This window comes from Petromyzon marinus, chromosome 1, assembly GCF_048934315.1.
Source record: "Petromyzon marinus isolate PM22_M1 ecotype Great Lakes invasive population chromosome 1, UKy_Petmar_22M1.pri1.0, whole genome shotgun sequence".
In the NCBI taxonomy this organism is placed as follows: Eukaryota; Metazoa; Chordata; class Hyperoartia; order Petromyzontiformes; family Petromyzontidae; genus Petromyzon; species Petromyzon marinus.
In genome coordinates this window covers 2,748,325-2,774,695 of record NC_133667.1, presented here as the reverse complement: position 1 = coordinate 2,774,695, position 26,371 = coordinate 2,748,325, and the positions used below count along the sequence as shown (strand labels likewise).

The 26,371-nt window shown below is 53.3% G+C and overlaps 1 protein-coding gene across 3 annotated transcripts; it reads right to left on the bottom strand.

The window, feature by feature from the left end:
* Positions 1 to 203: 203 nt before the first annotated feature.
* On the bottom strand, positions 204 to 22,134 carry EGFLAM (EGF like, fibronectin type III and laminin G domains). Of its 3 annotated transcripts, none has more exons than XM_032974717.2 (18): positions 21,552 to 22,134; positions 18,523 to 18,632; positions 16,296 to 16,863; positions 15,811 to 15,911; positions 15,032 to 15,147; positions 13,843 to 13,987; positions 13,498 to 13,714; positions 13,007 to 13,132; positions 12,069 to 12,321; positions 11,698 to 11,809; positions 9,880 to 9,996; positions 8,546 to 8,738; positions 8,313 to 8,336; positions 5,580 to 5,658; positions 5,012 to 5,164; positions 4,581 to 4,664; positions 1,603 to 1,706; positions 204 to 915 (listed from the first exon to the last, which is right to left on the bottom strand). In XM_032974717.2, the coding sequence occupies exons 1-18, from the start codon at positions 21,646 to 21,648 to the stop codon at positions 764 to 766; spliced, it is 2,751 nt and encodes a 916-aa protein (XP_032830608.2). In that variant the 5' UTR covers positions 21,649 to 22,134; the 3' UTR covers positions 204 to 763. The 3 variants fall into 3 exon arrangements, with proteins under 3 accessions (XP_032830608.2, XP_032829904.2, XP_032831350.2); XM_032974013.2 differs by having other exon boundaries at positions 18,523 to 18,635; positions 21,552 to 22,133; XM_032975459.2 differs by lacking the exon at positions 8,313 to 8,336 and having other exon boundaries at positions 18,523 to 18,635; positions 21,552 to 22,133.
* Positions 22,135 to 26,371: the final 4,237 nt, after the last annotated feature.

Here is a 26,371-nt window from a genome sequence, read left to right as displayed (position 1 = left end):
GAGGGGTGGGGCTGGGTGGAGAGGGGCTAGGTGGGGAGGGGCTGGGTGGGGAGGGGCTGTGTGGGGTGGGGCTGGGTGGGGGGTGGGAGGGGTGGGGCTGGGTGGGGAGGGGCTGGTCACCCCGTGGTGCCCTTATATGGACTGGAAGCCCAACCGGGATTAATTCACAGGAGGCAGGGGATTATACACTGCACTTTCTGGCGTCGTTTTATAATTCTGCTCACTTTTAATTTTGCTTTCTTCTAAGCACGACCCAAACAAGTTTGGCTTAAATGTCCGTACATAATTACTTCAAAATTTCCTACCAGCCCCCTCCTCAGGAATGTGTTTGAGAAAAAGATAACATTGTAGTTACTGCATTGTGGCGAATCCAGTCCTTCTCGTCACAATAATGCTTTTTAATAATTATCATGCAATTTCTAACTGGTGAAATATTGAACAGACATAAATGACCGTAAGTGAGGGGCGGTGTGGCCGCAATGGCCTCCACGACCTATACGCACCAAACATACATCATCGCATGCACCACGTCTTGAGACTTGGCGGGAGGCTCAAAAGTCTTGAGACTCGGTGCAGGAATTCAAGTCCTGACACTCGGTGAGGCATTCCCCAGGGTAATTAAAGGCCATGACCCATGATTGCTTTTTTATTTGTATACATAGAAGTGGCATCAGCAGCGGTGTGAATGTGTACATGGTAGTGCGCGTGTATGGTGGCGGTGTGTCGGTCTGTCGTCGGGTTTGCCGTGCGCGCCCTCGCGCAGTCAGCACGACTGCACGTTGTGGCCGGCCGCGGCCTGCGCGATGAGCGCCACGTGGGCGTCGGTGGCGAGGGTGAGGTGCGACACGCAGCCCTCGAGTCCCCGGCTCACGCGAGGCCGGTCCTGCCCCGACACGCCGTCGGCCCGCACGCCGCCTGCAAGCGGGCCACACCGCGCGCCCAATGAAGACCGAAGATTTCCCCATCGCCTTAACAGACTGTCAGGCATGGTGCACGACGAGGGGGGTGGCTGGTACCGTGCCCGGCCGCCTTTGTCTCCCCGGTGGCAATGTTTGAGGGCTCGGGTCGCCGAATTTGTAGCGCAGCGCGCTAACCGCTGCACCGCCGCTCCCCCGCTCCCCGCGCACGCACGCGCAATAATATGCAACTCACAGACACGGCATGCACACGACACGCGCACAACTACTGACCACACAGCGCACAGCACGGCACGCGCGCACACACACAAAACGCAGACTCGAGACCGGTGCTGCTTAGTTCACTTCGAGAATCATCTCTTTAAACCCACGATTCCACCGTTTGCGATGAGTGCAGGGATCGCAACTCGTCTGTGGGCAAAATTGTCAACGCACGCCACGAGATGCCACCCTTCGGCAATTCCCTCGAGAGAATACCGCCGATTCCAGAGTTACGGTTCCAACGATGCCATGATCCCGTCAGCAATTGCGGCGGTCGATTTGGTGAATCGCATTTGCAATTCCGGTCCAGGGTTTTGTGGAAATTGCCCAGCAGTACAACAGACACACAGACACTGGCAGCCACAGTTAACACACACTACGAAGGCACAGTATATATACACACACACAAAATAAATGCTCCTACCCAGATAGAGGGGCCCCGTGAGATCGAGGCGGGTCATGTGACCTGGAGAGCGTCCCACCACCGCTCCAAAGTCATCCACCGTCAGCTTCCCTGTCTGCCCCGTTCTGCACAAAGACAAAGATTCCCAGTATAGCATTCAATGGACTATTGAGACAAGCGCTGTTAGCGAGCGCCTATGAAAGAAAGAAGGCACGGCACGAGTGGATGGTGTGGCAAGAAAGACACGTGACTGCCTGTGTCTCCCCATTGCCGATGTTTATACACCGCACCAGATATTAAATCAATGGCTGAGTCGACCTAGGGGAGGCCTAGTGCCGGTTCATATTCATCGCCAATGTTTTCTGTGAGTGGAAACGGAACTCGGGCCACTGGGTTCGTAACACGGTGTGTTTGCCACCGTGCTAGCCCTCCACACAAACGCACAACAACAACCGACATTCGCCACTAAGTAGCAGTGACGTCACCACGGCGTTTGTGCCAGGCTATGTTCACGTTACGGCCACGTGAAGTGTTGAACGCCCGCTGGCAGGAGGTCATGGGACAGATCCAGGTGCCATGGGTTGACTGACTGAGATGACTGGCCGATGCACCACCTGTGCCCCCTACTGTGCAAACGAACACACACGTATCAACACAACATCGACAAAGATCCCCCGTACAGGTTCGCGGTTCGAATAACGCGACCGCCCTAATTATCACCCCGCGGTGTGAATTCAACCGTTAAAAAATACTGCGATGCGCCATCCGATTCACCCGCAGCGGACGTTAAAGATCCACTGACGTCATCAGCAAGAGTAGGGCCATTGTGTGACGGCGTAAGAGCATGGAAAGTCTGTCAAACTGTGAACATTACCTGCGTATATTGACTCAATTTGGAATCTACATTGTGATCATCGTCCAGCCCCCACTGCAAATACAGTGAGGGAAAAAAAGTATTTGATCCCCTGCGGATTTTGTACGTTTGCCCACTGACAAATAAATTATCAGTCTATAATTTAATGCTAGATTTATTTGAACAGTGAGAGACAGAATAACAAAACAATCCAGAAAAACGCATGTCAAAAATGTTATGAATTGATTTGCATTTTAATGAGGGAAATAAGTATTTGACCCTCTCTCAATCAGAAAGATGTCTGGCTCCCAGGTGTCTTTTATACAGGCAACGTGCTGAGATTAAGAGCACACTCTTAAAGGGAGTGCTCCTAATCTCAGCTTGTTACCTGTATAAAAGGCACCTGTCCACAGAAGCAATCAATCAATCAGATTCCAAACTCTCCACCATGGCCAAGACCAAAGAGCTCTCCAAGGATGTTAGGGACAAGATTGTAGACCTACACAAGGCTGGAATGAGCTACAAGACCATTGCCAAGCAGCTTGGTGAGAAGGTGACAACAGTTGGTGCGATTATTCGCAAATGGAAGAAACACAAAACAACTGTCAATCTCCCTCGGCCTGGGGCTCCATGCAAGATCTCACCTCGTGGAGTTGCAATGATCATGAGAACGGTGAGGAATCAGCCAAGAACTACACGGGAGGATCTTGTCAATGATCTCAAGGCAGCTGGGACCATAGTCACCAAGAAAACAATTGGTAACACTACGCCGTGAAGGACTGAAATCCTGCAGCGCCCGCGTGATCCCCCTGCTCAGGAAAGCACATACACATGCCCGTCTGAAGTTTGCCAATGAACATCTGAATGATTCAGAGAACAACTGGGTAAAAGTGTTGTGGTCAGATGAGACCAAAATGGAGCTCTTTGGCATCAACTCAACTCGCTGCCTATGACCCCAAGAACACCATCCCCACCGTCAAACATGGAGATGGAAACATGCTTTGGGGGTGTTTTTCTGCTAAGGGGAGAGGACAACTTCACCGCATCAAAGGGACGATGGACGGGGCCATGTGCCGTCAAATCTTGGGTGAGAACCTCCTTCCCTCAGCCAGGGCATTGGAAATGGGTCGTGAATGGGTATTCCAGCATGACAATGACCCAAAACACACGGCCAAGGCAACAAAGGAGTGGTTCAAGAAGAAGCACATTAAGGTCCTGGAGTGGCCTAGCCAGTCTCCAGACCTTAATCTCTTAGAAAATCTGTGGAGGGAGCTGAAGGTTCGAGTTGTCAAACGTTAGCCTCGAAACCTTAATGACTTGGAGAAGATCTGCAAAGAGGAGTGGGACAAAATCCCTCCTGAGATGTGTGCAAACCTGGTGGCCAACTACAAGAAACGTCTGACCTCTGTGATTGCCAACAAGGGTTTTGCCACCAAGTACTACGTCATGTTTTGCAGAGGGGTCAAATACTTATTTCCCTCATTAAAATGTAAATCAATTTATCACATTTTTGACATGCGTTTTTCTGGATTTTGTTGTTGTTATTCTCTCTCACTGTTCAAATAAACCTATCATTAAAATTATAGACTGATCATTTCTTTGTCAGTGGGCAAACGTACAAAATCAGCAGGGGATCAAATACTTTTTTCCCTCACTGTACTTGGCAGGACAAACTTCCCCTCCGCCTTTAAAGAGTCACCATCGCTCACTGGTTTCCGCCCCTCACTCAAAACTCACTTTTTTTCCCGAGCTCACGCCACCACCCCTCAATCTCCCCCTCGTAACCACCACCACCGTTTCTGTTCCCTCTCCACATTCTCATCACATCACACGGCTGTCACGTTCATTCAACCCATTCGTCATCATTCACTGTCATCAATTTCACTTTCACCGAATTCGCGCGTCATCGCAGATTCACCCCCATTGCTCTCCTCTCATCTATTGCGTTCGCCTCATCTCCACCACCGTTACATTCATGCGTTGTACCGTCCTAAGTTCTCAGTAAAGTACCTCGGTTAAGGCGCTATACAAATAACTTTAAGAAGATAAGATAATGATACCTACTTATAAAAAGAGTCATGAGACTCGGATGGTTTTCTGGGTAAAACGAGCGTCACGAGTAACGACACCCCCCCCCCCCCCTTACCTCACGGCCTTCACTCGGTGCCACAGGCCGTCGTTGAAGGAGCTGTTGACGAGGATGTGGGCAGGCCCGCTCCCCAGGTCGTAGCTGTGGGGGACACGCGACCCCGTGAGACATGCTGAACCCGTGACCTCATGACCTCACGACGACTGGCACCAAATCCTCACCCGGTCCCGGATACCACTCCAGGTTGTGGGACACGGGGGGACACGGGGCATGGGGTTACAAGGAAAGGGGGTATAGGGCATGAGGCACAGGGATGCAGGGGCACAGAGACGCAGAGGATACAGGGCACAAGGGAAGGGGACGAGGGAACACGGGAGCACGGAGGCCCAAAAGCACGGGGGACGATACACAGAGAAACGGAGACACGGGGGACACAGAGGGGGCATGCGGGCAGCATGGGACGTGCCGCAATGTCTCGGGGTGTGCACCTGAAGATCAGGGCCCCGCCCTGCAAGCCCAGCAGGATGTAGTCCCCTTCCTCGGTCCCCCTGCCCCACCGCGTGCCCCCCCTCCACAGCAGGAGGCCGTCGGGGCCCGTTGCCTTGAAGCGCACGAACAGGTTGGACCTGAACCCGGAGACCCTGCAGAGGCCGCAACGCAAAGACAAAGATCCCTCGTGTAGCCTTAAGAGACTGTTGTGGCAAGTGCCGTTAGTAGCGAGTAGCACCTGTGAAGGCCGGTAAGGCACACGAGGGGGTAGGTGGCCAGCAGCGCGCCCGGCCGCCTTTGTCTCCCGACTGGAAATGTTTACATATCTCACCAGGTACTCATTTGAGGCCCAGGACTGGGTCACAGATATTCAATGCTGTTATTGGTCGTGAATGGGATTAGAACTCGGGTGGCCGGGTTCCTAAGCGCACCACTCCCCCCTATACACACATTGTGTCTGTGTGTGGCGTCTGCTTGTGAAAGCTGTGTGTGGTGTCTATGTATGGTGTCTATGTGTGGTGTCTATGTGTGGTGTCTGTGTGTGGTGTCTGTGTGTGACGGCGTCACCGTTTCAGGATGTTGGAGCTCTCGTAGGAGATGTAGCTGGAGCCCGTGAAGCGTGGCAGCTCCTCGTAGTCCTCCACAGCTGCCGATCCACACGGGGGGGGGAGGGGGGGCGAGAGAAGGGGATACGGGTTGCAGAGGTACGAGGACGTTAACAGCACCCAGGGGTTTGTCAAGGAATATTTGCACAGGTGGTGCATCGGCCAGTCATCTCAGTCAGTCGACCCGTGGCACCTGGGTCTGCCCCGTGATCTCCTGCCCGGCGGGCGTTCAACACTTCACGTGACCTCAACGTGCACATAGCATGGCACAAGCGTCGTGGTGACGTCACCGCCACTTAGTGGCGAATGGCGGTTGTTGTTGCACCGGAGAGGTGTGTGTGTGTTTGTGTGTGTGCTGGGTAGATGTGGCTGGTGTGTGTGTGTATATACAGTGAGGGAAAAAAAGTATTTGATCCCCTGCTGATTTTGTACGTTTGCCCACTGACAAATGAATGATCAGTCTATAATTTTAATGGTAGGTTTATTTGAACAGTGAGAGACAGAATAACAACAAAAAAATCCAGAAAAACGCATGTCAAAAATGTTATAAATTGATTTGCATTTTAATGAGGGAAATAAGTATTTGTCCCTCTCTCAATCAGAAATTTTTATGGCTCCCAGGTGTCGTTTATACAGGTAACGAGCTGAGATTAGCACACTCTTAAAGGGAGTGCTCCTAATCTCAGCTTGTTACCTGTATAAAAGACACATGCCCACAGAAGCAATCAATCAATCAGATTCCAAACTCTCCACCATGGCCAAGACCAAAGAGCTCTCCAAGGATGTCAGGGATAAGATTGTAGACCTACACAAGGCTGGAATGGGCTACACGACCATTGCCATGCAGCTTGGTGAGAAGGTGACAACAGTTGGTGCGATTATTCGCAAATGGAAAAAACACAAAACAACTGTCAACTCCCTTGGCCTGGGGCTCCATGCAAGATCTCACCTCGTGGAGTTGCAATGATCATGAGAACGGTGAGGAATCAGCCCAGAACTACACGGGAGAATCTTGTCAATGATCTCAAGGCAGCTGGGACCATAGTCACCAAGAAAACAATTGGTAACACACTACGCCGTGAAGGCCTGAAATCCTGCAGCGCCCTCAAGGTCACCCTACTCAAGAAAGCACATATACATGCCCGTCTGAAGTTTGCCAATGAACATCTAAATGATTCAGAGGACAACCTGGTGAAAGTGTTGTGGTCAGATGAGACCAAAATGGAGCTCTTTGGCATCAACTCAACTCGCCGTGTTTGGAGGAGGAGGAATACTGCCTATGACCCCAAGAACACCATCCCCACCGTCAAACATGGAGGTGGAAACATTATGCTTTGGGGGTGTTTTTCTGCTAAGGGGACAGGACAACTTCACCGCATCAAAGGGACGATGGACGGGGCCATGTACCGTCAAATCTTGGGTGAGAACCTCCTTCCCTCAGCCAGGGCATTGAAAATGGGTCGTGGATGGGTATTCCAGCATGACAATGACCCAAAACACACGGCCAAGGCAACAAAGGAGTGGCTCAAGAAGAAGCACATTAAGGTCCAGGAGTGGCCTAGCCAGTCTCAAGAACTTAATCCCATAGAAAATCTGTGGAGGGAGCTAAAGGTTCGAGTTGCCAAACGTCGGCCTTGAAACCTTAATGACTTTGAGAAAAGAGGAGTGGGACAAAATCCCTCCTGAGATGTGTGCAAACCTGGTGGCCAACTACAAGAAACGTCTGACCTCTGTGATTGCCAACAAGGGTTTTGCCACCAAGTACTAAGTCATGTTTTGCAGAGGGGTCAAATACTTATTTCCCTCATTAAAATGCAAATCAATTTATCACATTTTTGACATGCGTTTTTCTGGATTTTGTTGTTGTTATTCTCTCTCACTGTTCAAATAAACCTACCATTAAAATTATAGACTGATCATTTCTTTGTCAGTGGGCAAACGTACAAAATCAACAGGGGATCAAATACTTTTTTCCCTCACTGTAGCAGGTGCAGTGCGTCGTGCCAGGCAGGCGTGCCAGATGTGCGTGGTCGCGCACTTGGGGGGGTGGTAGGAGGGTGGTGGTGGTGGTGCGTGTCAGTCAAGTGTCATGGGCAGGTGTCGCGAACGTGCGTGCGTGCGTGTGTAGTAGGGGTGGCTGCCGTAGATATGCCAGGCGCGGGCCATGTGCGTGCCAGGTATGTGCTGTGAAATGGTATGGCTGTTATGGCTGCTGTAGGTATGCCAGGTGTGTGTCGGGAGGGTGTTGCTGTTGTAGCTGGTGTGCCAGGTGTGTGCCAGGCGGGTGTTGCTGGTGTAGTTGGTGTGCCAGGTGTGTGCCGGGCAGGTGTTGCTGGTGTAGTTGGTGTGCCAGGTGTGTGCCGGGCAGGTGTTGCTGGTGTAGTTGGTGTGCCAGGTGTGTGCCAGGCGGGTGTTGCAGGTGTAGTTGGTGTGCCAGGTGTGCCAGGCGGGTGTTGCTGGTATAGTTGGTGTGCCAGGTGTGTGCCAGGTGGGTGTTGCTGGTGTAGTTGGTGTGCCAGGTGTGTGCCAGGTGGGTGTTGCTGGTGTAGTTGGTGTGCCAGGTGTGTGACGGGCAGGTGTTGCTGGTATAGTTGGTGTGCCAGGTGTGTGTCGGGCGAGTGTTTCTGATACAGCTGGCGTGCCAGGTGTGTGCCGCATTTGTGCGCCGGGCAAGCGAGCCTTGCTCAGAACTTACCATTTGCTCCGAAAAATCCGTTGTCTGGAACAAAGCCAGGGGAACAGCGACCCAGCACAGGCATTAGGTACAGTTCACAGAGGCCGCACAGGCGAGCGCTAAGTAGCGGGGCAAGGGGAGGCGCTGGCATTGGCAGGACGAGGGCAGACCTCGGTGGGGGGGGTGGGGGCGGGGGGCAGGGTTCAGGTGACGAGTGGAGGGCAGGTGGGCGGCAATGGATCTGCGGGGCCCACCCTCCTGGCAGCTCTGTCCCTGGTATCCAAGGGGGCAGTCGCAGATGTAGCTGTCTCCGCGGGGGTGACAGCTGCCCCCCTGCTGGCATGGCGCCGCCTCGCACGCTGTCGCGGCGTTGCCCACGTTCACGCCGGTCGTCAGGCGCCCCGCAGGCTCCGGTCCCAGCACCACCGCGTGCCCGTTCACTGCCAGCTGCATGGCAACGCGGAGCAAGCCCGGGGGGGTGGGGGGGGGGGCATGGTTAGAGACAAGGAATGGGATGGGGGCGTGAGACATGGAACAAAGACGTGGAACAGAGACACAGAACAGAGACACAAAGGTTAAAAGACACGGGACAGAGACACAAGGGACAGAGACACAGGGCAGGTCTACACCTTGGTTCAGGTCTAGTCTGGTGGGGTTGTGCAGAGTTGGGTTCGAGTCAGGTTTGGTTGGGTCAGGTTCTGGTTGGGTCAGGTCAGGATACGTCAGGATTGGTTGGGTCATGTTTGGTTGGGTCAGGTTCTGGTTGGGTCAGGTTTGGTTGGGTCTGGTTCTGGTTGGATCAGGTGTGGTTGGTCAGGTTCTGGTTGGGTCAGGTCTGATTAGGTTAGGTCTGGTTGGGTCAGGTCTGGTTGGGTCAGGTCAGGATACATCAGGTCTGGATGGGTCAGATTCTGGTTCGGTCTGTTTGGGTCAGGTCTGATTATTTCAGGTCTGATTAGGTCAGGTCTGGTTGGGTCAGGTCTGATAAGTTCAGGTCTGGCTGGGTCGGGTCAGGATATGTCAGGTCTAGATGGGTCAGGTTCTGGTTGGGTCAGGTCTGATTATTTCAGGTCTGGTTGGGTCAGGTCAGGATACGTCAGGTCTAGATGGGTCAGGTTCTGGTTGGGTCAGGTCTGATTATGTCAGGTCTGATTAGGTCAGGTCTGGTTGGGTCAGGTCTGATAAGTTCAGGTCTGGCTGGGTCGGGTCAGGATATGTCAGGTCTAGATGGGTCAGGTTCTGGTTGGGTCAGGTCTGATTATTTCAGGTCTGGTTGGGTCAGGTCAGGATACGTCAGGTCTAGATGGGTCAGGTTCTGGTTGGGTCAGGTCTGATTATGTCAGGTCTGATTAGGTCAGGTCTGGTTGGGTCAGGTCTGATAAGTTCAGGTCTGGCTGGGTCAGGTCAGGATACGTCAAGTCTGGATGGGTCAGGGTCTGGTTGGATCAGGTCTGGTTGGGTTAGGCCTGATCAGTTCAGGTGTGGTTGAGTCACGGTCAGGATACGTCAGGTCTGGATGGGTCAGGTTCTAGTTGGGCCTGGTCGGGGTCAGCTGTGGGTGAGGTGAGATCGCGCCGAGGGGCTGCACCCTCTGGAAGGTGCCGGTGAAGGGAGCTGTGACGCCAGACTTCTTCTTGACGGCGTCGTAGTCGGGGACTCCGCCCAGGTAGAGCGCTGAGCTGCACCTGATCTGGGTGAAGGAGCCCTTCAGGATGCACACAGAGACACACAGACACAGAGAGACACAGAGAGACACACAGATCCCCCATATAGCCTTAACACGCTGTTAGCGAGCAGCACCTATGAAGGCCGGCACGACATACTAGGGGGTGGGCGGCCAACACCACATCCGGCCGCCTTTGTCTTCCCAGTGGCGATGTTTGAACACATCGCACCAAGTACGCATTTGAGGCTGAGTCGACCTAGAGGAGGCCCAGGACCGGTTCAGATAATTGTCACTATTGTTGGCTGTGAGCGGGAATCAAACTCCGGTAGCCAGATTTGTAGCATGCTCACCGTTGCATGACCGCTCCCTGGAGAGACACACACAGACACACACACAGAGGCACACAGAGAGACAAGCTGTCGGGGTCGAGTTATGTCAGCGAGCAGCACCTTTGAAGGCCGGTAACGGCACACGAGGGGGTATGCAGCCAGCACCACGCCCATCGACCATACAGAGACAAACAGGCAGACACATATCCACCCATAATAGAGGGTTTTTGGGTGAGATCGTGTAAATATATAAATGTGTCGTTAAAACCCGCCACCACCCGACACAGCCAACTAGTAAGGGTTGTCACGTAAACAGAACATGCCAATTCGTCACTTTTACAGCACACGCTGTTAGCAAGCAGCACCTAGAGAGCCAAGCCACAACATTTACAAACTGAGGATGACGTTTCGCCAGTAATTACAACTAGCTTCATCAGGCAACTGCCAGATTTGTGAAGACGTCTTACTGTTTCGTTCCTTATATAGAGGCGTAGATGTGTTGACCACCCTTCTGCGCTCTTGCACAATGTGGGGGGGGGGGGGGGGGGATTACTGTCGCATTATGCATGTGCATTATGCGAGCCCTTTGAACTTGTCCTTCCTGTCTATTGTGTTTATTAAAATAGCCCTACCAACAATAATCCCTATTGAAGTAGGCTGCCCTTTGTAGGCACGCATTTAAATAATGTATTATTTGATTATTCGCTTCCACGTAGCACTAAGACGGTAGCTATCCGAACGGTTAAAGTTATTTTGATTTCTTTCAATTTCGATTGATTTATCTAATTAGTCTTGGCCGATAGGAGCTAGTTTTGCACAAAACTTCAACATTATCAAAATAAATTGAGTGTCCTTGTTGGCACGCGTGTTCTGCTACTGCTGACAGTTGCTGATATTTGCGTCTTAGTGCTGCGTGGAAGCGAATAATCAAATAATAGATTATTTAAATGCATGCCTACAAAGGGCAGCGTACTTCAATAGAGATTACCGTTGGTAGGGCTATTTTAATAAGCACAATACTAGTTGGCTGTGTCGGGTGGTGGCAGGCTTTAACAACACATTTATATATTTAAGCGATCTAACCCAAAACCTCTATTATGGATGGTATTGGTCGTGAAAGCATACGTGTTAAACACATACACGCAGAGAAACGCACACAGACACACAGACAGGTCGGTCTTGGTTGGCCTGGCTTAGATTGGGCCAGGCTAGGTGAGGCTGGACTAGGATGGTCTTTCCCAGGCTGAGCTGGATTTGGCTGGGCTAGATGCGGATGAGGATTGACTGCGCTGGGTTAGACTAGGTTACGCTAGGCTGCATAGCACCTAGTTAGGCCAGGCTTAGTCCGGGTGGGTTCTGGGTTGAGCGTGGGTGAGGCTGGGTGAGTTTATGCTGCTCTGGGTTTTGTCACCGGTGCGATTGCCGAGACGGGGGCTTGGTCGTCAAGCTGCAGGATGCCCAGGCGAGCCCTGCGGGAGGCCTGAACCACGTGCCATTCCCCGACGCTCACCGGGGCAGCACTCCTGCACACAACCACGCAAGCACACCAACATCACAGCCACACAACCAGTATGTTGCTGTGTCGCTGCTGTTACTGTTGTGGTTGCGATGGTGTTCCTGCATTGTTAGGGTCGTTGTGACGTGTAAATATACTGTTGCGATTGCTGTGGTTATTGCGGTTGTTGTTTTGGTGTCTGTGGATGCTGTTAGTGTACTGGTATGACCCAATGGTTTGTGATGGTGTGGTGACCGTGGTATGACAGCGGTGAGAGTGCCGCGTGCCGGATCGTGGCAGTGCCGGATCCGCAGTCGAATCGCATCTCGAGGTGGCCGCCCCTCAGCACCAGCGCCACAAAGTCTCCGGCGTCGCCAGCGCCGGCATCGTCACTGTAGAGCAGCGTCCCCTCCGACCTCATTGAGCGGAACTCCAGCTCCAGCTCCATGGCCGAGGAGGGCGGCCGCAACCCACCCGGCCACAACGCCGCCGCGTACGACCTCAGCCTCGCGTCAAACACCGGCATGCGCACCGCCAGCGCTGCACGCGTACAGGCGGGTGGGCGCAAAGACAAAGATCGGCCACATAGCCTTCAACAGGCTGTAGGGGTCGAGTTATGCCAGTGAGTAGCACCTATTAAGGCTGGAACGGTGCACGACGGGGTGGGTTGCCAACACCACGCCCGGCCGCATTCATTCCCCTAGTGATGATGTTTTCTTACGGCACCAGGTCTTCAAATTTAAGGCTCAGTCGACCTCGAGGAGGTGGTGTGAAAGTGGTGTGAGAGCGATGTTGTTGGTCACGAGCGGAAAGAGAATTCGGGTCGCCGGGTTCGTAGCACAGTGCAGGTGGGAACACGCACACACAAAGACAAAGATCCCCCCTATAGCCTTAACAGACTGTTGGGGAAAGTGCTATTAGCACCTATGAAGGCTTGCACGGCACACTAGGACGTGGGTGGCCAGCACCGAACACAGCTGCCTTTGTCTCCCCAGTGACAATGTTTACACACCGCACCAGGTACTCATTTGAGGCTGAGTCGACCTAGGGAGGCCCAGGACTGATTCAGATAATAGCCACTGGTGTTGGCCGTGAGCGGGAATCGAAGTTGGGTCGCCGGGTTCGTAGCGCAGAGCGCTAACCTCTGCACTACCACTCCCCACACACACACATACACACACACACACACGGTCACACTCAAAGTTACGGACACACACACACTTACCGTCCTGGCAACGAGGCCCAGAGAATCCGAGGGAACACAAGCACAGGGCCTCCTCCCCGTCCCACACCTCGCAGGGAGCGCCCTGACCACACCGTGCTGCCGCACACGCCTCACGGCCGCACTCACCTGCACCGCACAACACACCACAGTTGTGAGCGTGGTTCTGACTGTGACAGTGGTTGCGGGTGCCGTACCCACGTTGGCCCCCGCGTGGCGCTTGGTTGTGATTCTGGCTCTGATTGCAGCTGTGATTGTGGGTTTGTTTGCAGGTGTGATTGCGGTTGGGATTGTAGTTGTGGTTGCAGTCTTGTATTTGTGGATGCAACTGCCGTACCCACGTTAGCCCCCGCGTGACACACGGTTGTAATTGTGGTGATAATTGCGATTGTGGCTTTGATAGTGGCTGCGATTGTGGCCGTGGTTGTAACCGTGGTTGGGATTGTGATCGTGGTTGCGGTTGTGAAATGTGTTTGCGGTTGCCAACGACGTACCGACGTTGGCCCCGCGCACCGCGTGTCCACGTGGCGCGGCCCGCGCATCCACCTCCCTCCCGTTGATGCGGAGTGCCCGCACACAGCCCAGGAACCCCAGCGGGGAGAGTGGGGGGCCCCAGCCGGGGGGGGGCCCAACCGCAACTCCAGTGAGCGGCGCATGAGGGGGGCCACCCACGTACAGCGGAGTCCGGAAAGAGATGTGAGACAGGGGGCCCTACCCGGGGGGGGGGGGGGGCGGCGTGGGGGTGGTGATGGGGGGTGGGCATCAGAAAAAGTCAGACGGTAGCGACCCTATGTCTCACCTCTCTCCTCACCTCACCGCTCACCCCTCGCCTCGCTCACCTGTGAGTGCCCCGTGGAGGGAGGCTGCGAGTCCACGGTGAGCCGGCCGTGCCGCCCGGAGCGGCTCAGTGCCACGCGGTGCCATGACCCTGGTGTCACCGGCGTCGACGCGGAGATCCAAGCTGGCCCAGAGCCACAGTCAAAGCTGCACGGGGACACAGGGGACACGGAGACAGGGGGACACGGGGATATGGGGACACGGAGACAGCGGGACACCGGGACATGTGGACATGGAGATAGGGGGACACGGGGATATGGGGACACCAGGACACGGACAGACGGGGACACAGAGACAGGGGAACATGAGGATATGGGGAACAGAGACAGGGGGACAAGGGGAACATAGGGATATGGAGACAGGGACAGGGGGACATGGAGACAGGGGAACAAGGGGACAGAGGGACACGGAGATATGGAGACAGGGAGGGGGGACAGGGGGACAGACAAAAAAGGTGACACGAGGACTTGGGGCCATATGGAAACATGAAGACACAAGGGCAAGGGGACAAGAGGGAATGGGGACGTGGGGCCACGAGACGTGAGATGAAATCATCAGTGAAGAACGACCTCCTCCTGTGGTGAGGCCTGGTATCAACTCCATCATCATGATCATCATCATCCCCGCCATCATTCCACCATTACCTTCTGTACCCTCCTTATCACATTATAGATGTCGTCATCTACAATATGTCTGGACCTTCACCCGAACTCCGTCTCACTGCCACAAGACATTGAACCCCAAAAGAGGGCTCCTGTGGGTGCCCCCCTATACCAGCCAACCCCCTCCCCTAGGAGGAGTGGGGGTTGGGGGTGGGGGATGTCCCGGACCCCATGTAGGGGACACCAGGGCCTAGGAGTAGTACCGGATTATACTAGTAGCAAAAGTAGCTACAGATGCTACGGGCCCCGCACTTTCAAGGGACCCGCGCTAAATGCTTTGAAGCTATCAATTATGGTTCAGTGATTCTGCACTTGCTCTATTACTATAGTACTGTACCGCCTTCAACTTTTATGAACGACCGGGTGTTTAAGGTTAGCGATTTGTCGTATTATCTGGCTGTATAGCAAATGAAAAAATACAATTACTTCACTATGCAAGTAAAAAAATGTGCGTTTTAATGTTTTCTTTTAATTTAGGACCCCTTCATAACATATTCTACGGGCCCCGCGCGAGCTGCCTAGGACTCGCCTGAACGTGAGCACCCCTCGTCGCAGGGAGAGTGCGAGAAAGTCGCGGGGCCGTGCGTCCTCCCGGTCGCCACAAAAGAGCAGCAGTGCATTCTGGTAGCCCGCTCGAGCCTCGGCCTAATCGCGAGACAACACCACCACCGACATGACCACGAATATCACCACTGTTGCACACTCGAAATGAAGGACGTGGACAGGTGCTCCAAATCGAGGGTAAAACATTTATTGTGATCATCTGTAAAATGCAACAGCACGTGTATCACACACAGCAGTTTCCAACAGTCGCCATTAATTATGTGAATGGTCTACAGGTCAGGTTACTCAATAACCCTGCCAGACACCTACAGGCCCAACTCAGTATCGCATGCTGGTGTACACACTTGCATTGATGTACTGCATAGCACATAAGGACCTTCACAAAACTACACTTAGCTCTATTGCTCCACGAGAAAATAATTAAAAGAGTGGTCCATTCCTAATGTGCCACACTACAAACATCACCACAACAAGAGCAACCACAACACAAACTTTTCCCAAGCCATGACCACCATCAATATTAACATCAATATTGGCATTACAACGTCATCAATATAATCACGACCATCGACCGCATCACCATCTTCAACAACAGCAACATTAATGTCAACACCACCAAAGCTGTCGTCGACAACACACGCAACATAACCAGGATCTACAACATCACCATCCTCCACAAACAATCTCACTCTGTTGGGCTAGGGGGGGGGGAGGTGTGGTGGTATGTGTATTTGTGGGGGGCACCTTGAGCTCCAGGCTGATGTTCAGCTCCCCGTGGGCCCCCCGCAGAGTGGGCAGCGCCAGGAAGGAGTGGCCAGAGAAGGCAGGGACTCGAGCGGTCACATCTACAGCACCACGGTGTAACGTCGCACCACGAGGCACGCCGCAGCATGGGTCACGCCGCACCATGGGTATGCCACACCATGGGTCACGCCGCACCATGGGTATGCCGCACCACGGGTCACACCACGTCACGTGGACTTGGCGAACCACGGGTTATACCGCACCACAGGTCATACCATACCACATGCCATGCCGCACTCAGGGCCATAGCACACAACCAGAGCATAACGTGGCTCGTGACAGTGGATGGTGATGTTGATTTCAGGCAGTGCGATGATGGTGGCGAAGATGGTAGTGGTGGTGATGATCGTGTCGGGCAATGTGATGGCGATGACGATGTTGGCGGTGGTGAAGAGAGAGGATGGGCGATGGTGGTGCCCACGCACCTTGAGCACACTGCCGCCCTCCCTTGCCCAGGCTGCAGGGACAGGAAGTCCTGCCCCCCTCTCCCAGGAGGCAGTAGCTGCCCAGGGGACATGACGCCGCGTCGCAGGCCGTCGGGGTCCTCGCAGGGGGCCTCACGCTCGTTGGGGTCCCGGGGACTGCAGAAGGGGTGACTCTCGGCTGTGTCCAATTAGCGCTTCCCCTGCCCGGGGGCCTCCTCCTGCGGTGAGGCCGCTTTGCCCTGCGACCTGGAGGTCCAGGGGCGGCCGAGCTCGGCGTGGAGGTGGAGCGAGGCAACGTGAAGGTGGTGGAGGGAGGAGACGTGGAGGTGGTGGAACTAGGAGATGTGGAGGTGGTGGAGCTAGGAGATGGAGAGCGAGAGGACCCCGTGCGGATGTGGGGACGAGGCCCCCGTGCGGTGAGCTGGGCCGGGGCCCCCGGTGCCATCCTGGGACTCGGGGTCGGGATCCAGGCGGCGTCTCCTCGCTGGGCCTCGTGGAAAGCGAGGAGCGGTGGATGGACCGGGGTAGGGGCCGGGGTAGGGGCCGGGGTCAGGGCCTCGCCGGACGCCTGTCAATGACAGCGACGCCCAATAGTCAACGCGTGCTGGAAAACTAGCTCATCACCAGCTTATCAATCTTACCAACTACTCAACCATCTCACCCAAGTCCTCAATGAACTCACCACGACCTCACCACCAACTCAACGATCTCACCACCAACTAAACAATCTCACCACGATCTCAACGATCTCAACGAACTCACCACGAACTCAAGGATATCACCACCAACTCAATGATATAACCACCAACTCAATGATCTCACCACCAACTTAACGATCACACCACGATCTCAACGATCTCAACGATCTCACCATGAATTCAACGATATCACCACCAACTCAACGATCTCACCACCAACTAAACGATCTCACCACGATCTCAACGATCTCAACGATCTCACCACGAACTCAAGGATATCACCACCAACTCAATGATATAACCACCAACTCAACGATCTCACCACCAACTCAGCGATCTCACCAACAACTCAACGATCTCACCACCAACTCCTCAACGATCTCACCACCAACTCCTCAATGATCTCACCACCAACTCAGCGATCTCACCACCAACTCCTCAATGATATCACCACCAACTCAAAGATCTCACCAACAACTCAACGATCTCACCACCAACTCCTCAACGATCTCACCACCAACTCCTCAATGATCCCACCACCAACTCAGCGATCTCACCACCAACTCCTCAACGATCTCACCACCATCTCAACGATCTCACCACCAAACTCAACAATCTCACCGCCAACTCAACGATCTCACCACCAATTTAACGATATCACCACCAACTCAACAATCTCACCACCAACTCAACGATCTCACTACCAACTCCTCAACGATCTTACCACCAAATCCTCAACGATATCACACGATCTCAATGATCTAACCATGTACTCAACGATCTCACCATCAATTCAACGATCTCACCAGAAACTAAACGATGTCACCACGATCTCAACGATCTCACCACCAAATTCCTCAACCATCTCACCACGATGTCAACGATCTCAACAGAAACTAAACGATCTCACCACCAACTCAATCAACTCACCGCCACATTCATCACATTTCACCACCACTACATAAAATATCTCAATTCCAAATTCCTGCACGAACCAAATTATTTCAACCATATTACTGCTGTTCAAGCCACTTCAATCATCTCACAGCCACCTCAACCGACTTACCGTCGCTCGGCACACCACACAATCATCCATCCCAACATAGGAATTCACCACCTCACCTCCACCAATAAAGATAAATTATAAACTCTTTTTTTACCAGGTAAGCCTCAATGAGCTTGATAGCTCTTTTTCAGAAGCAACCTGGCTATCACAAATGATAGCTCAACGAAGTGGCTTTTCATCACGTGGAAATTTATAGCAGCCAAATACTCTTAACGCTTGTTGATTCTAAATATGGAGGGAAAAGCCAGATAATCCGGAGAAAAATCCACGCGACCACAGAGAGAGAAAGAGACACACACACCTCCAAATATACAACAGGTGCCAGGGTCGGGATCGAACCCACGACCTCCTGCATACCAGGCGAGGCAATTAACATCTCGCCACCACGGCGCCCCAATAAAATTCCCTACAATCTCAATCGACCTCACCATCACCTAATTGAACCACCTCCCTCCCCCGTTACCTCCTTGTCGGAGTCGTCCACGTCGTCCAGCGATATGATGTCCACATAGTCGGAGTCGTCCACCAGCGTCGGGTCACTGAGCTCAGCTCCGCTCCCCTCGCTCCGTGCGCCTGCTGTGAAGGAGGTGGGAACACACAGGAGGTGGACACGGAGGGAGGTGAACATGGAGGAAGGTGGATACGGAGACAGGTGGACATAGGAAGAGGTGGATACAGATGGACACAAGGAGGTGGAAACGGAGGGAAGTGGACACGGAGGGAGTTGGAGGTAAGAAGAGGTGGACACAAGGAGGTGGACAAAGAGGTGGACATAGGAAGACGTGAACACAGGAAGAGGCGGACACAAGGAGGTGGGCACGAAATGAGGTGGACACACGAAGAGGTGGAGACAGGAGGCAGACAAAGAGGCATCCATCGAGACAAGTCACCCTCGTAGCCCGTCGGGAGTAGATCGACCAGGGACATCGCGAGTCACCCAACAGTCACCAAACAGCACCACAGCGACCACCACAACCACACCGATTCGTCCCATCCACCACCGCACTGCAGATCACAACACCACACTCACCCACTCATTCACCCACCCACTTATTCATTCATTCGCTCACCCACTCATTCACTCACCCACTCATTCACTCAACCACCACACTGTAGATCACAACAACACAATCACCCATTCACTCACTCACCCACTCACTTCCCCAGCTCATTCACTCACCCACCTACGAATTCAACCACACTGCAGATCACAAAACACTCACCCACGCATGCACTCGCCCACTCATTCACTCACACACTCATTCACTCTCTCACACTCTCTCAACTACCACACTGCAAGTCACAACAACACACTCACCCACTCATTCACTCACCCACTCATTCACTCACCCACTCATTCACTCACCCACTCATTCACTCACCCACTCATTCACTCACTCACACTCTCTCAACCACCACACTGCAAGTCACAACAACACACTCACCCACTCATTCACTCGCCCACTCATTCACTCTCTCACTCTCTCACACTCTCTCAACCACCACACTGCAAGTCACAACAACACTCAACCACTCATTCACTTACCCACTCATTCACTCACTCACACTCTCTCAACCACCACACTGCAAGTCACAACAACACACCCACACATTCACTCGCCCACTCATTCACTCACTCACTCTCTCATACTCTCTCAACCACCACACTGCAAGTCACAACAACACTCACCCACTCATTCACTCACTCATTCACTCACTCACACTCTCTCAACCACCACACTGCATGTCACAACGACCCACTCACCCACTTATTCACTCATTCACTTCCCCAATCATTCACTCACCCACCTACTCATTCACTCACCCACCTACTCACTCAACCACCACACTGCAATCACAACACACTAACCCACTCATTCACTCAGCCATCCAACCACCACACGATCAGTCACAACAACACACGCGCCCACTGGTGCACTCACTCACGCACCCACCCACCCACCACACAGCTTGGCATTTCACTCACTTCTCTCTCTCTCTCTCCCTGCCTCTTCCCTCTCACCGCTCCACTCTGGAATTCCCATCACCACCACCGCCGTTTCTTTTCCTCCAAAGCTCTTTCCATCATAGCCCTTTGCTCAATTCATGAAACGCGTTTCCACTCTTGAGCTCTTGCGACTTTGACAGTGCTCTTTGTGCTCAGAAACTTGTTTTAAAGGAAGTGTATTTTTGTTACAATGAACATCATCGCCACCATCGTCTACATCACCACCACCAAGCACCATCAGCTAAGCCAGCTAGCTGATGAGCGGAGAGTGGTAACGATTCGATTTAAACGTGGACATTCTCATCCTTCTCATCCTTCACTGGCACTGTCAATGTAGCGGCCCCGAGTTGTCTGCGAGCGGTGGCCCGATTATAAGACGCCTCGGAAAGTAAGACGCACACCTTACTCCCCCCCCCCCTTACCACCCCTCCTTACCCCCCCTTACCACCCCTCCTTACCCCCCCCCTACCACCCCTCCTTACCCCCCCCCTTACCACCCCTCCTTACCCCCCCCTTACCACCCCTCCTTACCCCCCCCCTTACCACCCCTCCTTACCCCCCCCTTACCACCCCTCCTTACCCCCCCTTACCACCCCTCCTTACCCCCCCCTTACCACCCCTCCTTACCCCCCACCCTTTACACCCCTCCCCGTTTCCAAGTGTCAATAAACTCACAAAGACAAAGTTCCTCCCCCGCCCCGGGTAGCCTTTCACAGACTGTTGGGGCAAGTGCCGGAAGCGAGCACCCATTAAGGCCGGCACGGCGGCAAACCAACACCTATGACGGGAGGGGGGGGGGGAGTGGTGGGATGTGCCAGCACCACTCACAGCCGTCTTTGTCTCCCCAGTGACGATGTTCGCACATGGGCACCCGTACTCATTTGAGGCCGAGTCGACCTCTTAGGGGGAGTCAACATGTAACAACAACAACAACCGGTGACGTCACCACGGCGCTTGTGCCAGGCGCACGTCCAGGCAACGTGTAACGCGGCATCTGGTCACACGCACACTCATCCGTACCGGATTACAAGACGCACCGGCATCTGATTTATTTATTCGATACAATCCTTAGAACCCCTCCAAAATTTTACCGCATCCCCGAGACTCCCCCACAGACCCCCCCCCCCCCACCCGAGACATAGAGAAGGGGGCCTTAAGACCCCCCGTGACGAGTCCCCGTGAGACGCGAGTCGCCGTTAAGACCCCCCCCCCCCGCGTGAGTGGGTTCACGAAGCTGTGAGTCTTGAGACCCCGCTGAGTACTCTAGACCCTCGTCAGTCTTTGAGACCCCCCCCCCCCCTAAGGCTTGAGACCCCTGCAATCTCGTGCGCGGCCCGGCAACCCCTTGATTCGGGGATCGTAAAACTTTTGGAACTCGGCGAGTCCAGAAGCAACCGGGACCCCCCGTTGTGACCCTTATCCCCGCGATACGGAATCCGGGGGGTCCCCCCCCCTCCCTGTACCCTTCCCCCATCATCGCTTACCGCGCTCCCGAGGTTGCAGTGGCTGGCGGTGGCAGTGGGAGCCGAGCAGGAACGCGAGGAGCAGCGAGGGGATCAGCGGGAGCAAGGGGGCTCTCATCGCCAGGGTTCTTCAGGAGTCTTCCAGGGGGGGGGGGGGGGGATGGTGGTGGAGCGGCTTGGTTGTGTTTTTCTTTAAAAAAAAGTTCTGGGGGATGGGGAGCCGCTCTCCCCTCCCCGTTTCCGCTCGCTCTTGCAAGATCGCCGGGAGGGAAGAGAGAAAGAGCCGGGCGGGATCCTGGATCGGGGATCCAGAGAGAAAAGAAACAGGGACCCGGAGAACGGGGACTCCCCTCGAGGCAGGGACCCAGGATCAGAGAGACAGACAGAGGGGGACTTGGAGACCCGCGACCTTACGCGCATCTCAAGACGCAGTAGCCGTTGATCGGCTTAACGGGGTCTTATCTCCCCACTAATCCTTGGCACGCAGGGATGACCGAGGGACAGGGGCGAGGGGGAATTGCGCCCCCTCCAAGCTGGGTCTGTCGCAACCCCTCCAGCACAGGGGTCCAGAGGGACCCCGCAACGAGGGGGTTCTCCCACAGAGATCCTCTCCCCCCCCCCCCCCCCCCCAGAGTGTCCCGTGCTTCCCACGCAATTGGGGTTGACGGACTCGGAAAGGATGGGGGTGGGGGGAGTTCCACAGAGGAGACGACACGGACACTGTGAGCTCTTGGCAACTTTTAATCAACAACTGTCATCAGCCGGATCGTCGTCAACAGCACCATCGTCGTCATCATCATTATCTTTGCCGTGGAGCGTTGGCGCAGTGGTTAGCACGCACTCTGCGCTATTCATTACCCGGCCACGGCTGACAGGTGACATCAGCACCGGATCTGATGCTCCCTCGTTCGCAGCTTCACCAACCCACACCCGACAACGGCGTGTGGGAGGCCTTCATCCAGCAGTAGACTGACTAGGGGCGGCTGTGAACTAAACATTCAACAATCAAAAATACAGGGTGCTTCAAAAAAAAGTTAACACTTACATGGGACTATCGTTAATGGGAATGGAACGGATAAATACACTGTAACGTGATAACAAATGTATGTTAATAGTTTCAATAAGTCAAAGTGTCTCCAGTTGTTCGCCATCGTTGTCAACACGTTGCCTGGATTCTTCTCCATGTGGTTTACTGAGCCTGGAGGCACATTTCTCGTGGTATTGTAGTAACTTCTCAGAAGTGTTAGCATTTTTTTAAAGCCACCTTGTGCAGTATAAATGAGCGTTATCAACATAATCTTCATCATCAGCACTACCACGGTCGTCGTCAGGCATGAAGGGTGAGCGAGACGACGTGGCGGGATGATGGGTTGTGTCGATCAACCGTGTTTAGATTAGCGCGGTTGGCTACGTACGGTGCGAAAGAAGTCCAACGTACTCTGGTTCTTTCGGTAAAGTCACGTAGGTAAAAAAATAACAATTTCAAAAAATAAAACAAATGAAAACAACTAAATTAAATCACGACGTTTCGGAGGCAACACAAGTTTCCTTAATCATGTGTAAAAAGCTTTTTGTTTTATTTATGTATTCATTACCTCCGTGACTTTACCGAAAGAACCAAAGAGTATGGATCCTTGCAGTCACGAAAACTTCAAATCTAGAAGTCCAACGTACACACGTACTGAATTCTCAACTTTCATACTCTATCAACTGTTGGATGAAGCCATCCCCTTGCACGTGAACGGATTTCATTGCTCCACCTCCTCGGCGTTCCCTCCATCTTTGACGCGTTCCCTCATTCGACTGCGTAATCCCACAACAGACTGCGATCCCGACAATGTAATCCGTAATCGTAATAGAGTAATGCTGTTATTACGTTTTATACATACTGCAACGCCTGCATATACAGTATTGCGGTCCATTACACAGTAATTCACGGTCTACAATTATCCCGCACACAATGCAATCATGTACAGACTGTCTTCTGTTGTATATCCTTGAATATACATCGTTATTTTTTATATACAGAATAATATATTACGTGACAACTTTATAGAGTGCTGTTTGTTACTGCCCGCTTGGCGTTCATTGGGCATTTGGCCCGCGCTGTGCCCAGCGACCATGGTTTAAATAACATGAAAAAGAATCAATGTATAACAGGAGCAATCCGATGGGCTATAAAGATATTTTTTCAAAGATGTCCAGTAGAGGGCACGGAGTAAGAAAGTTACAATGACAAACATTTACAAAAACACGATAGTAGTGCAAAGTACATGAAAGGTAAACAAATCGCCCAAACACATACAAACAAAACTAAACCATCCCCCCGCCCATCCTACCAGGCAAAGCTCGCTGAGGAAATCACGTATTTTCCAGAAGTGACCTGGTCACAAATTGTCGGTACACCGGTGGTGGCCAGGTCGCTTTTGAACAATGGGGTTAATGCCTCAGTGGGCTTTTCCTCGCAGGATGGGGATGGTTTCGTTTTGTTTGTATGTGTCTAGGTGATTTGTTTACCTTTCATGTACTTTGCACTACTATCGTTTTTGCACTACTATCGTATTTGTTTAGTTTGGTGTACGGTGCTTTTTTCAGGAATATTTTGATGGTTTTTTTTCATGGATTTTCTGTTTGCACAGTCACATAGTCACTTTAAGATGTTTTCTTGTTCATGTTTTTGTTTTTTTGTTTGCTGCGGTTGCACCCGATTCAAGAGCCGAATGGCTCACAGGGCTATACCAAATGAATGGAACTATGAACTATGAAATGGAACTATTGTTGTAACGTTTTAACCCAGTGCCCCGACTGGACATCTGTAAAAAATATATAGCTTTATAGTTAATCGGATTTCTGCTGCAGTTACAATTATATTGATTCTGATAACGTTCAAATATTTGAGAGAATCAACCGTGACACAGAGGGAGGCGACAGAAGACTTGATTCATAGTCACTACCGTCACTCGATAGCCTTAAATCTCACTCCTTCCAAGTGAATTCCTGCCAAGCTGTCACTGCATAAACAAATAGATGACCTGAACATCTTTTACCTGTAAGTGACCTCACGTTCATTTAATGCCCTTTTGCGCTATGTTTCGTTATGTATAGACGCCGCATTATTTGACTCGGTGCAATGTCGTAACTGTTGTAATTATTACTGCAACTTGAGATTTGATGTTTCTCAGATAAACCATCACATCATTTGCGATTTTACGCCCTATTCGTAATGCGTTCTTGAATCACAATCTTCACTCTAGTTCGACATTTTCAAAGATAATGTTCTAATGTGCTCCACATTATGTTATTTGTCGTCATCAGTTTTTTTCTTTTCACAATGTATTTTTTTTTTATCTCATATTCTTACGACCCTGCTGCTATGCATCGCTCAACGTTTGCCAGGGGGAAACCCGTGACAGCCCCTCGACGCCCTAATTAACATAACCACGCCCACTATCCGCCACTATCCCCGCCGGGGGAGGCTGCATCCAGGTGGAGCTCCGCGCTGCTCACCTGGAACAATGGGGTCTGATTTTCCATCAATTAGGCCAAGCCTGTGAGAGGTTACAAAGGGGAGTTTAAACATCACTCTTCCCCTCGTTTTGTAATGGTTTATTCCCTTTGATTTCTTCTTTATTTTGCTCACTGAGTCCCGAAAAGTTTATTCCGTGCGGCTCGTGAGCTGAACAGAGAACGGCAACGACAACAACAACAGCGAACACGTGCGCAGGTGTGCTGCTGCCGACCACCACCATGGCGCAGCGCATCGCGCTGGAGAGCCTCACGAGGAGGAACGGTTTCGCCACCTTTCCACCGTCCGGGATCGCCGTCGACGCCATCGCCGTCGCCGACGCGGTGGCCGTGCGCGTCGGCTACGCCGGCGTCGTCGCGGCCCAGCGGCAGAACGGCGGCGTCACGGTGTACATGGCGGAGGAGGCGATGGCGGCGCGCCTGGTGGAGACGGGGCTCACCGTGGGTGAGCTTCACCTGCGGTGCTGCCCCTGCGGATGAGGGACCCCGGGTTGGTGCACGTACTGACGCTACAGCGCCGGGTTTTCATGGTCCTGAAGGACGGCAACGCGGACCTGGACGTCAACTTTAAATACACGGTGCAGGGCCGCACGTACACGGTGTACGCCTCTACGGCTGGCATGAGATGCTACGGGTGCGGTGCCAACGGCCTGAAGGACGGCAACGCGGACCTGGACGTCAACTTTAAATACACGGTGCAGGGCCGCACGTACACGGTGTACGCCTCTACGGCTGGCATGAGATGCTACGGGTGCGGTGCCAACGGCCACGCCCGGAGAAACTGCCCGTACAGGATGGACGGGTCTGCTGCGTCTGCCGTGCCGCCCGTAGCGGAGCAGGCGGAGCAGCAGCGGGAACAGCAGCAGCAGCGGCGGCAACAACCACAGCAGCAGCAGCAACAACAGCAGCAGCAACGGCAACAACAACAACCACAGCAGCAGCAGCAGCGGGGGCAGCAGGGTGACCTCGCCATCCTGGCAGCTGACTGCGGGGTGCGGACGACCGATGACGAGGGAGACGTTTTCATCCGCCTGTCCGCCCCTCCCCGGCGGAGGAAGCGGAGGGCCAGGAGCGACCCCGCGACAGCGGGATGCGTCGGGGCCCCCGCGAAGCGGACGGTGGTCGCCGGCGACAACAGCGAGCCGGAGGACCGCACGGAAGCGGCGACGGGGAGCGACGACGAACCCAGGCCGCAGGACGGGATGAGCGACGACGGCGGACTCCACCTGCCGGACGACGTCGCGGTAGCAGAGCGACCATCGGAGCCGGACCCAGCCTTGGCCGCTCCGGAATTGCAGACTACTACCACCATCACT

Coding starts and splice junctions, on each gene's coding strand:
- EGFLAM (XM_032974013.2), bottom strand. CDS start 21,648: ATGAGAGCCCCCTTGCTCCCGCTGATCCCCTCGCTGCTCCTCGCGTTC. Junction 15,148..15,810: donor ACATCAGCCTGGAGCTCAAG/GTGCCCCCCACA, acceptor TCTCGCGATTAG/GCCGAGGCTCGAGCGGGCTA. Junction 5,659..8,312: donor CGGATTTTTCGGAGCAAATG/GTAAGTTCTGAG, acceptor GTGGATCGGCAG/CTGTGGAGGACTACGAGGAG.